The 12,369-nt window shown below is 42.0% G+C and overlaps 1 protein-coding gene across 2 annotated transcripts in view; it reads right to left on the bottom strand.

The window, feature by feature from the left end:
- Nucleotides 1-3,874: 3,874 nt before the first annotated feature.
- Nucleotides 3,875-12,369, bottom strand: part of slc1a7a (solute carrier family 1 member 7a) — a 44,509-nt gene continuing 36,014 nt past the window's right edge. Inside the window, exons 5-11 of one of the 2 annotated variants that reach the window (XM_036596555.1) lie at nucleotides 10,872-11,103; nucleotides 10,134-10,233; nucleotides 9,388-9,621; nucleotides 7,483-7,677; nucleotides 5,149-5,283; nucleotides 4,964-5,063; nucleotides 3,875-4,144 (exon numbers count right to left, since the gene is read on the bottom strand). In XM_036596555.1, the coding sequence (XP_036452448.1) occupies nucleotides 3,875-4,144; nucleotides 4,964-5,063; nucleotides 5,149-5,283; nucleotides 7,483-7,677; nucleotides 9,388-9,621; nucleotides 10,134-10,233; nucleotides 10,872-11,103 (1,266 nt within the window). Of the gene's footprint in view, nucleotides 4,146-4,958; nucleotides 5,064-5,148; nucleotides 5,284-7,482; nucleotides 7,678-9,387; nucleotides 9,622-10,133; nucleotides 10,234-10,871; nucleotides 11,104-12,369 lie in introns of both variants that reach the window. The other variant, XM_036596553.1, reaches the window with a different exon arrangement.

Consider the following 12,369-nt stretch of genomic DNA (forward strand, 5'->3'; position numbering starts at 1 on the left):
TAGCAGCTACTCTCTTAAAATAAAGGTGCCAAAAGCCATAGAAAAACCACTTCTCTCTGCCTAAAAACCTTTCAGTGGAGAATCTTTTAAAGAGCCAGGTTTGTAAATGAAAGTGTGAGTGTAAAGAATCTTCCTGAAGTTTTAAAGTAGTGTAAAGACTGTAATGGATTAACTCTATTGCGTTGTGGGGGAAACCAAAACCCTCACGGTTTCTTGCCTTATAGATCCGCACAACTTTGAAGTCACCAAAGTGTGGACTTTGAGGAGGATTGCAGGGATCAGGGCACCATTTGGGACTGGGATAATGATGTCTGCCGCCTTTGGTCTCCCAGCAACACACCTTTGAGACTGCCAGGTTTTAAAAGACAGAAAAATCCAGGCGAAACAGGTCACTGCTGTCGTTCAAACGTTGGTAAATCAAGGGGGATATGTAATTAGCCACACTCGCAATACATCCACCTATTTTCTATGCGATCAAATGCATAGAATAAGCATGTTTTGCTGATGACCTCAGAGGCTTTTGTACATAATACATGGGCAGAATGCATCAGATTTGCGCCTGACACTTCATGCATTGTACATTGGGCCCTCGACGTGCAGGAGCTGAGCCTCGCTGTAGTCCAGGAGTGTCAAACTCAACCAGTAAAAGTAACCTGAACTGGCCATTGTCTATTCAAAATATGCAAAGATTACATTACAAAAAAATATGAATACTTGAAATATTCAAAATTTAAATGTCCTTGGGAACCTATTTGCTTGAACTAGACCCCTGTCATGCTTTCTTTGCAGCAAGTTCATTTACACTTGGGTTCAGTTTCTGAGCTGCTGAGCTGATGTTGGGTGTTTATATTGGCTGAACTGCTGATGAAATACATTTTAGTGATATGACTGGTGTGGAGTTGCACAGAATTGTGTAGAACATTACGTTGCAGTGCATGCTGGGGACTGTAGTGCAGCACATTGTGAAACAGGCTAATATTGATAGTAAATTAAAATACTTTAGTGGGCCGGATCGATTGCGTGGTGGGCCTGATCTGGCCCACAGGCCTTGTGTTTGACACATGGGCTGTAGTCATTTGGAGGTGCGTTTTGGGGGGGCCGCCATCATGACGTGGGAATCTCAAAATGTCGTAGAAGTTCTGAAGTGGTATGTTGGAGGTAAGTGGATTAAAACGAGTTCCCACTAGCAGTCACACCCAGTGGGTCTCGTTGTTTGAGTGCTGCTGATAAGAACAGCCAATTTCTGCTTACTGAACTCCAGCAGTGCATCAGTTTTAAGGTTCATCTCTAGCATTTATGTTCAGTAGCTGTCAGTGTCTCTTTTGGCCTCTCAGTCAGTCTGTCTGTTAAGAGGATGTGTTCCACCTAACACCCTCCCCATCTGTTGTCTGTTTCTCGAGCGTAATCCCAGGTGATTACATTTCAAAGCGGAGCGCGATGGTGTATCTGAAGTGTTTTCATTAGTGACTGAATGATGATGCCGCAAATGAAAATTCCAAAAAAATGAAAGTATTTTTAGTTTTGTTGATGTTGAGCTTGTGTGCAGGCTGATCACATGCTGATCACGATACGACGTAAAAGACACAATAGTTTTTTATTAGTTATTGGTGCTGGTTTACCCCTGAAATGCTGTTAAACTCTCTTTCTCCCATCGGGAGGCCTGACCTGGGGCAAAAATGGGAATTTCAGAAAAGATTTCATAAAAAAATAAAATAAATAAAAAATAAAAAAACAACAAATGGAGAAGTTTGTCCTGGAAACCTCCTGCTAGCCTGTGGAAAAGTAACCGTGTCCAGATATAATCTGAAAGGACAAGTGAACACACTTCCACACATACTAATAATAGTTTAATCTTTTGGGATCCTTTATCATTATTAACAGCCAGAACTCCACATGGGCCTGATTTCACTGTGTCAGTAATAGAAGATCTGAAACCTGAACGATTCATTAAAGATACAGAAATACAGACGTGTAACAGACAATGGCCACAAAGCAGGTCAGCAGAACACTGCAGAGAAAGATGCACTGGATGTCCAAAAGTTTGTAGACACCTGCTCTTCTGAAATCAGAAGAAATTTAATAGAGCATTAATGAGGTCAGGTACTGATGTTGGATGGTCAGTTCAGGATCACACCAATACCCAAAGGTATTGGACGGAGCTTCATCACTCCAAAGAATGCAGCTCCACTGCTCCACAGCCCAATGCTGGGGGGCTTTATACCCCTCTAAACTGATGCTTGGCATTGAGCATAGTGACCTCAGGTTCATGTGGTCAGTGCTTTTTCTATGAAGACTATACAAGCTGTGTGAATCCCTGTGTTAGCAGTGGGTGCACATTAAAGTGGTTGAATTCACTCATTAGAAGGGGTGTCTGGATATTTTTTGGACATGGTTCATATTGGCAAGTGAAAACATCTAAAATCTAGTCATAATATCTAATTTCTCTCATTATGAGATTCTTGTAAGATTATTATAAGACAATTCTTATTTCTAGATGTTACTTGTTTTAAACAATGTTATCTGGACAAATTGTTTTATTGTATAAACAGATCATTTTGCCGGTTTCAAGAAATGATGCTTGGAAAAAGGTGACAGTTTCACTAGATAAAATGACTTAAAACAAGTTTAAAAATAACAGAAATAACAAATAATTTTACAGCACTTTATCTCAAAATGAGAAAAATATATTGACTAGATTGAAGGTTGTTTCACTCACCACTTATCATTTTCTGCAGTGCAGACAACCGTCTTCCCGAAGAACTTATGTTTGCAGGACTTTGTTCCAAATTGACCTGGTTGTATTTTCTGTATTGTATTTACTGTATTTTCTATGTTAAGCAGTATGTTTTTTTGGAATGGACAAAAAAGCTCTCAAACATTGGCTTAAGCGCTTTCAATACTCACAGTACTTGTGCGATACATCAGTTTTGCCTCATGTTTTACAGTATATAGTACAGTGCAGGGTAATTTATTATGATACAATACATTACAGTCAATCAAGTTTTGCTTGTTACCATATACCCACAAAAATGACCATATACCCATAAAATGTGTATTTTTATGACCAAATTGCAGTAATTTAATAAACCCATGATACATTCATTTAATCATTCGTCACTCATCCCTGTGGATCAATACATCCCTGTATTCCTACACCCCTATTGCATTATTCCACTGGACTTGAACAAAAGCCAGCAAACACTGTAGCTCTTCAGGCGCCAGGTTGCAGAGGCCTGCAGATGCCCAGTAGTCCACTTCAGAAGACCAGTCATTCATCCTTGTGTAACAGAGGAGCCAACAAAGGAAAAGGTTATAAAAATCCCCCCAAAAGTGGAAAAAAAAGAACAAAAATTCACCAACGTATGAAATATTTCATTCAACATATCTTTATGAAACAAAAACAAATACTGTATCCTGTTTGGCCTTGTCCCAGGGAGGAGCTATGATGTTCAATATGAGTGGGCTGACAAATCAATAGTCCTTTCTCTTGTGGTGCTCCCACAATGTATACAGACCGCTCCACACATGGGTAGGCCTGGACTGAGCTCAGCCGAATGAGCCCAGAATAATTGCTCTGTGATATTGAGGAGTGGCCAGAGTATTATCCCAGAGGTAGGTCCAAGATTACGCAATCCTCGATCCCTGCTTTCATAACGCTCCCTTAAAACCTGCAAAGTCCAATTACATTCTTACCCAGGTGATCCAGCCAATGGCAGCACTCGCACTTGCATTGTGAAAGAAAAATGGACATCACAAAAACGAAACGGAACAGCTGGACGCTTCTGTCCCAGCAGCCCGTCGTTTCTTTCGCTACTCGGAGGGGGAGGTTGCACGTTAGGCACCGTCTTCTCAGGCCCAGCAGGTCTGAGGAAGTCTAGACGTTGGTCTCCAGGCCGTTCATGTCGATGGTGCAGTGGTCCTGGTCCTTGTTGTCCCTCTTATGGTGACGCGGCGACAAGTGCGAGGATTTCTTCTTATCGGCAGGCCTGATGCCTTCCTCCAGCTGCATGAGGCGGGCCACGTCCGGAGAGAGCGGTTCCTGCTTTCGGGGGCCCGGTGGAGGAGGCTGGAAGCAGCCGTTTTTCTGGTAGGACATCATCTGCTGGATACTGATCATGGGCTTTGTTTCACAAATGAGAGGGATCTATGTGTAAGAACGTCAGGAGAGGACACGTACGTTTAATTTCCAGAACTGAAATGCTAGCAAAAGAAATTTGATCTAAATCAGTGGTTGCCAGTTTGGGTCCTGGAGAACCCATGCTCTGCGTATTCTTGAGTCCAGGATGAGGATTGGGAACCACTGAGTTACATCAGCACTTCATACACTACTTGGCCAAAAGTATGTAAACACCACTTCTAATTAGTGAGTTAGCTTTTTGCTAACAGGTGCATAAAATCAAGCAAACAGCCGTGCAGTCTCGATAGACAAGTACAGGCAATAAAATGGGTCGGACTGGGAAACTAAATCTCCTTTCATGTAAGTCAGTTTGTCCAATGTGAGCACAGCTAGAGCTGCCTTGGTAAGTACTGCCTTACTAGAGCTGCCCTAACTGTCAGCGTTGTTATTGTGAAATGGAAGTGTCTGGGGAGAACAGCTCAGCTGCAAAGCTAACAGAAAGGGTTTGCCAGGTGCGTAGAAATCATCAGTCCTTGGTTGCTACACTTACTACAGAGTTCCAGACCACCGAGCTCTGGAGCAGTGGACATGTTCTCAAAGTGATGGATCATGCATCACCATCTGGTGATCTTACAGAGTTCGGTGAATGACAGAAGAACGAAACCTGCCTTGATCCAAAACCTACACAAAACTTTCCCAGAAGAGTAGCGTAACTCCATATTGATGCCTGTGGTTTTGGGATGAGATGTTTGGCATGCACATATGGATGTGGTGTCCATGTACTTTTGGCCATGCAGCGTACTAAAGTGACAGCATTTTTCCTCACAATGTTCACATGGATCTTACCTCTTCACCCTCCTTGATAAAGTCTTTCCTACATATGTGTGCCATAATCCCTGTGGCCAGAGCGTCACCCATCACGTTCACCATGGTCCTGAACCGGTCTCTGAAACGAAGACAGATGCATCGTTTGGTGAATGTCTTGGATCAAATGTCCTGTGTGGTCTGCAGAAACAATTTCCAGTACTTACAGGGCCCAGTCCACGGCAATAATGAGCGTGATGTCATCTGTGGGTAGGCCCACAGAGGTCAATACAATCACCATGGTTACCAAACCGGCTTGAGGAATTCCTGCAGCGCCGATACTGGCCGCCGTGGCTGTGATGCTGGGAGAGAGAATCACAGATATTATTGCTTGTGATGGAGTTGAAATCTCCAGCTCTGTTGACCTCTCACAATTCATAACTTGCTGAGCTGCCCAGCAGGTCATTCCTGTTTGTGCTTTGAGGCCATGAAGATGAAGTTCAAGTACTCAGAATACACTGCACACCAAGGCACTCTCACATACACCATCAAGTGCAGCCTGGTGAAGCTACATGTGGGTACCTTTCACTCTTCTGCCCAAGGCTTTTTAATGTTTTTACTTGGTTTTGCACTGGAAAAAAAAGCAATTTCAACCTTTAATTGTTGTGCCTTGGTGTGGCATGAACTTTGAACACTGGGATATCCAACCAAAGACCGGTGTACTGTTAACATGAGTCAACATGAAACTTAAACACAATGCCAATGCAACATAAGGCTGACATATTCATACATATGAGTCAATGAGAAACAAGGTTTAAAAAGGACATGATATGCATTTTTGTATCTAGATTAAGTGACCCTTATTAGTCCCACAATGGGGAAACTTCACTTCTGCATCTAACCCATCTGTGCAGTGAAACACCACTAGGGGGCAGTGAGCACACTTGCCCAGAGCAGTGGGCAGCCCTATCCACGGCACCCGGGGAGCAGTTGGGAGTTAGTTGTCTTGCTCAAAGGCACTTCAGTCACATAGTGTCAGCTCACGGGATTGAACCGGTGACCTTCCGGTCACAGGGCTGGTTCCCTAACCTCCAGCCCATGACTGCCCTCACAATGTGCCTTTATGTACATTTTATATCTTAAATATAGTGAGTGTGATCAAAGCTTTTAATTGCCTGTTTCAGTCATTAATACTATGCTGGTCTGGTTGCACCATTTGACTTTGACTGGTTATGCCACCTGACTTTTCAGACTAATTTCAAATTAAACAGGAATCTGTTTAGACACCATAGAAACCTTTGTTTTTGAACTTGAGTTTAAACCTACATTGTTTTTCAAACAAATAATCATTATTACAATAATTACACATTTACCTGGTTCTCCTGAGGTCAGACCTCCTGACATGGTAAACTGAACCATTCTAACCATGACTCAAGCATCACATTTTGACTAAATTTGTGAAAGGGCTGCTGACCTTGGTATTGCACCATGAAGGTCACTTGGGGTCTTTGATGCAGTACCATGGCCCCTCTTTTGTAAAAGCACATAAAATAAAAATAAAAGTCTCTTGTTTTTAGTTGTGTCGTCTGACATTGAGGGAATAAGAACTTGCGGACAAAAGTTTTTCAGTGAGTTGAGCACTTTTGAAGTTGCCTTATTTTGCAACATGTTTTCAAAGATTAAATCATGCCAAGTTGTTTTATTTAGAAATTTACCTGACGAAATTATCTTTTTTGAGAATGGTCCACCAACAGCGTCCTGTGGGCAGCGTCCTGTGACCACTGATGAAGGACTAGAGGATGAGCAACACAAACTGTGCAGCAGCAGATGAGCTATCGTCTCTGACTTTACATGTATAATGACTTTACATGGTGGACGAACAAGGTAGGAGTGTTTAACAGAGTGGACAGTGAGTGGACACAGGGTTTAAAAACTCCAGCAGCGCTGCTGTGTCTGATCCACTCGTACCAGCGCAACACACAGTAACCCACCACCACCACGTCAGTGTTACTGCATTGCTGAGAATGATCCACCACCCAAATAGTACCTGTTCTGAGATGGTCCTGTGGGGGTCCTGACCATTAATGAAGGGGGTAAAGGTGGGGTTACAAATTAAGCAGAGAATCTGATGGCCTACAGTCTGTTACAGTAAAACTTTTCACATCAAACCACTTTTATATCTATGATTGAATTATGCAAAACATTTGAATATTCCTCTTTTAATACAAATGTGTTTTCTGTAAACAGACACAACAGAGGAAGGTGAGGATTAAAGTGGTGTGAGAGAATGAAAGAGTAACACAGGATCTGATATAGATTTTGCGCTGCAATTACAGGCTCTGTAAGCCCACAGTCAGTCCTGCACTGTATTCCTGTCACCACAACAAAGCAAAGCCATTTAAGCGACCACTGAGGAATTAATTCAGTTCACAAAGTTCCTTAAGGTTTTAGCCATTTCCCCAAAGTCGATATGTAAGCAGCCATTCTTCAGTCTCGCAAATCTAAATCACCTTGCACTTCGATTGGCCGCGTTAGAAGCCGAATTCAGACGGCAGACGTACCTGATGGTGATGATCTGGCCAAAGTCCAGCTCGTAGTTGTTGACCTGAGCGATGAAGATGGCCGCCACGGCCTCGTAGAGCGCCGTGCCGTCCATGTTTATGGTGGCACCCACAGGCAGCACGAAGCGGATGATGCGTCGGTCGATATGGTTGTTCTCCAGGAGGCACTTGAAGGTGATAGGCAGTGTGGCAGAGCTGCAGCAGAGCATATGCATACAGGCAGTTCAGAGACGGCCACTTCATCTAGAGGACCATTAAATGAGCTCCACTACATGCTGTAATTTAGTGTAATGCGCTTATTTCGTTCTCTCTCTTTGCTCTTATACCTCCATTACAGTGTTCCTACATATACTTCCTGCTGTTTGCGTGAGGTTTTCTTTGTTTCTTTCATTTTACTTCTGCGCCTGTGTGTAATGGGCCCAACTCATACACTGTTCTTGTATTTTTTCCAGGTCCATTTGCAGCCATGTTTCGTATGTGAATGACCACTTAGCAACCTCTCCTTGTCCTTTAGGCTATTTTTATCACTGTGCTTTTAAGACCCCTGTGTAAATAATGTCTCTTCTGATTGGCCGTCCTATATTGTGTCTTGTTCAACAAAGCAGTTTGGGCTGAAACACTCATAATTTCAGAGTGCATGGGCGGGGCTAAACTGCCGCTTATCCTTCTGGGTTGTGGGGGGAGCTGGAGCCTGTCCCAGCAGTCACTGGGCAGAAGGCAGGATGCTAAGTAAGCAGATATATGTAAGTGTATCTGTTGGTAACATAACAAACCCAGGGAATTTTAGTCTTTGCCAACTTCACCCGCTCTATCTGATTATAAGATGCTACCGACCTAGGAGGGTGAAGGCTGGCACACGCTTCCTCCGAAATATTTCTTTTCAAGCTGACGCAAAAACAACATCACTGGCTAGCTCAACGTGCTTAGACAAGTACTCCAACTGCCCATTCTGTTACTTTAGCTAACAGACGCTCACATTGGCTAGAATTGCACTGAGTGATTAGTCCAGGGGTCGCAACCCAATTGTTAAGAAGAGCCATTTTGGCTGTAAATATGTCTCAGTATGTGCTGATGTGCTAATATAGGATAAAAATATAATATGAACAAAAATGCAGACTCTGCTTTTCTCGCATCTCCAGCAGGAAACTTTTCCTCAAAAGTAGAATAGTTTCTTGTAAAATGTCTCTAAACGTTTGATTTTTCACGAGGCTGATTTCAGCTTCTCATTCTCCAGCTTCTTGTTCAAATTTTCTCGCCAGAATGTAACTGCTGCACCTTTTAAGGTGGAACAGGAAAATTAGGACAAGAAGCTGGCGAATGAGAAACTTCAGCTTCATGACTTTTTAGTTTGACAGTTTATCACTGCAGATTAAACGTATCAGGAAACCAGCTGGAGTGATTATAAACGCAAATAAGTCCATTCGTCTCCAGATTATCGATGTTCGTCTTAAATCTCTCTCTTTGCCGTTTCGCTACTACCTGGGCAAGATTGTTGTTTGTGTTGCTATGACGACCAGCAGTCTGCGCACCAGTCTTCAGGGTTAAAGGGTGAATTAGCAGTTCTACATTAACTCCAGAGTTTAAGACCATTTATTGTTAAACTGTGTTGAACGATCAGCAGAGCTTTATTTTACTGTAAAGGAGGATTATTTTATTTTTACCTACAAATCTGATTCTGCTGTGGAGCCACAACAGGGCAGTAAAAGATGCAATGCGGCTCTGGAGCCACATATTGCCAACCCCTGGATTAGGGGGAGATGAAGAACCATCCTACCCACCCATAAAGAGCAAGAGGACAACAAAGCAGTTTTTGTAGTGTCGTTTCCATGTACAGACTGTTTGGGACGAGGAGTGAAAGATACTTCTTAAAACTGGTTTGTTATGGATTATTATGCGTGTTCTCACCTGGATGAAGTGGCTAGTGAGATGAGCAGAGCCTGCAGGATGCCTCGGATGTAGACTATGGGGCTTTTCTTGGTGATGAAGAAGTACATGGAAGGCAGGATGAAGAGGCCGTGGAGAATCAGTCCCATGACGACAGTGATGGCATAGAAGCCCAACTTCTTCCCCATGGCTGAGGGGTCGTCCATCTCCAAGATCTTCCCAGCCACCAGGAAAACAATCCCAAATGGGAAATACCTGTGAATCAGATCAAAAAGATATCAGCCCCTACAGCCATTTTTCTGGAACTAGACTGTCAACATCACACAGAGTAGCTGTTCTATATATTTTTGGGCTCTCAAGTCCAGACAGGCAGCTAGTCTGTCCCTGTAATTGCTATTCCAGAATAAAATAATCTTTGTTTTATCTTTATTCTCCTTCTGGAAATTTTGTCCCATCCAGTTAGTTAGTGATTAAGGCACTCAAGTGAGTCAAAGGGACCATAATTGTTGGGATTTGGCTAAGAGGGTGCATGTATAAATTAAATAAGAGCGGCCCAAGAATTGAGCCCTGGGGCACACCACAGGTCACTGGAACTCTCTCAGAAACATTATTTTCTATTTTGAAGTAGTTCCTTCCTGCAGACATGAACTTGAATCATTTTAGGACAGTCTCTGGGAGTCCAAACCAGTTTTTAAGGCTATCTATGAGAATTTTATGGAGTAAAGGTGAAAAGCATGGAGATCTTAATCAGGAGAGCCGGTTCTTACCAGATAACAATGGCTACAATTTTCAGCACAGCTTCATTCAGACTCTGACAGAAGTTGACCAGGGCACTACCATTGGGTCCCATTCTTCCCAGCATGATGCCTACAATACAGAACACACGGCATGAGGATGTGTTAAAAAGGTGGGAACTTCAGGTGTTGAATGCATTTAAAGGAAGCAATAAAATGAGGACTCCAAAAAAAAAATGTTCAGTACTCTTTTATGTAAATGTATTTTTTCAGAGCGTTCAGTAGGGGTTGTTTGAAGGACACTGTGATTAGAAGCTTGAATGACCCTGATTCAGTGCTTTTTGTTACATGTTTCATATCTGAATGTCAGAAATGCGAACAGATTCTCAGAAAATATGTTCTCTGACGGATTTATGGTGGCTAAATGCTAATGCCCAGTCATGTTTCACCTTAGAGTGAGTTGTGACAGACATCCAGCTGCCTGAAGTAGATGATGATACATTGCACAAGCAAAGCAATTTGTCTCATGTAAAATTGCTTCAGTTCTAAGTGACTCTGGTCTCTGGACTACTGTGAAAAAGAAATGAGTCAGCACAGTATTTCAGCACGATCCACGGAACTGATGAGTGAGTCAGTGAGAACAAATAGAAACAATCTCTGGAACAGAATATCCCCAAGGGGAGAAGTCTGGCTTTAGGCTGGGAGATGCGAACCGCAACTGCCTTTTAACAGCAGAAAACCTCACAGAAGTTGGTAGGTGCATTCACTCACCCATTGTAGCTGAGAAGATGACGATACCCAGGACGTTCATGCCGTCGCTGGTGCCCGGGAGTGTCCTGAATACCACGTCTGGAGGTGGCGTCAGGTCCAGAGAAAAGTTCTGGATGTCGGTTCCGTTGTCATCCTGGATGCCATAGATGAAAACCCGCCTGGTGGTGGTCTCCATCAGGTCCTGGCTGACTGTAGGCCTGGGCTTCAAGATGGGGATGCTCTTGGTGCGATACTACCAAAAGGATAGGATAAATAATGGCATAAATAACGCAGCTTAACATGATATTAACAGTGAATTTGTCAGTTCTTCTTTAAAAATGAAACAGCCGCCTGAGTTTCTGTATTTCTAAGAATTATGGGGAACAACTAGATTTTTATTTATAAAATCTAGAAACCAATTTCTTTTAATGAATTCACTGGTGTATACAGACAACTGGGGGCTCAGAATTTTCGTGGTATCCTACCATTCCCATGTTCATGCTTCAGCTGTTTGAGACTCACAGTAAGCTAGCACGTTTGGCTGCTGTGTGCATATAAAAAGCTCTTTAAAGGGGTTAGCATGTGAAGTAAACAGCTGTTTGGGTGGTACTGCATTTATTTTAAAAGTGTATGTATGCTATGTCAGTTCACTATTTATACAGTGCTGGAAAATGTGCAGTTCTGTGGATTTTGATCAGAATTTTTGCACATAATGACTTAAACTAACAATTACCCAAGAATCCCCTGTGTGTTTTTGACATCATGCACAAATAGTGTATGACAAACAAACAAGGTTCCATGGGTGCCTTCGTGATTAAATAAAATCACGGATTAACAACTTGGAACAGTCTGATCTCTTGAGAATCTCCTGCTTGCCTTGGAAGTTTGAAACTTCCCAGTTCCCAACTGATCATGTATGCAGCATAAATAATGTCATTTTCATGCTAGGAATTTTTGGTGCCAGTCATGTTGTGTGGGAATGATTTAGTTTGCCAGACAAATGAGTAAAATTCATATCAGGGCTGAGCGATTAATCAAATTTTATTTTCAATTAAAATTTTGGCTTCCAACGATTCTGAAAACGAGAATCCATTCCGTTTCATTTTGCCTTGTGTTATAAATCCAGCGCACCCCTTTCCTTCACAGCAGTACATTTTCACCCCTCCCTAAAAGCCTAAACTCTTCCAGTTTATTTTTATTTATTATTTTTATATCTGTTTAGTTAGGGAAGTGTTTTGGAAGTGCAAACTTATTTTATCGTATTATTATTTTTTATTATATTTATTTTTTATTTGTAATTTTTATATCATTTATTTAAATGCATATATTTGTATATTTTTCATTTATTTATTTTATTTATTTATCTTTTTTACATAGTTTTTAATTTGTTTTTCAGTTGAATTATATTAGAAGTTCTAGGAAATCCATTTTAAAGACAAATTTCTTGGCAGTTTAAGAAGGTTCAACCTTCACTGATCTTTCGCTTCTTTGATGAGGAGAATTCACCCTCTCGCTTTTT

The sequence above is a fragment of the Colossoma macropomum genome, unplaced genomic scaffold, assembly GCF_904425465.1.
Source record: "Colossoma macropomum unplaced genomic scaffold, Colossoma_macropomum, whole genome shotgun sequence".
Lineage (NCBI taxonomy): Eukaryota > Metazoa > Chordata > Actinopteri > Characiformes > Serrasalmidae > Colossoma > Colossoma macropomum.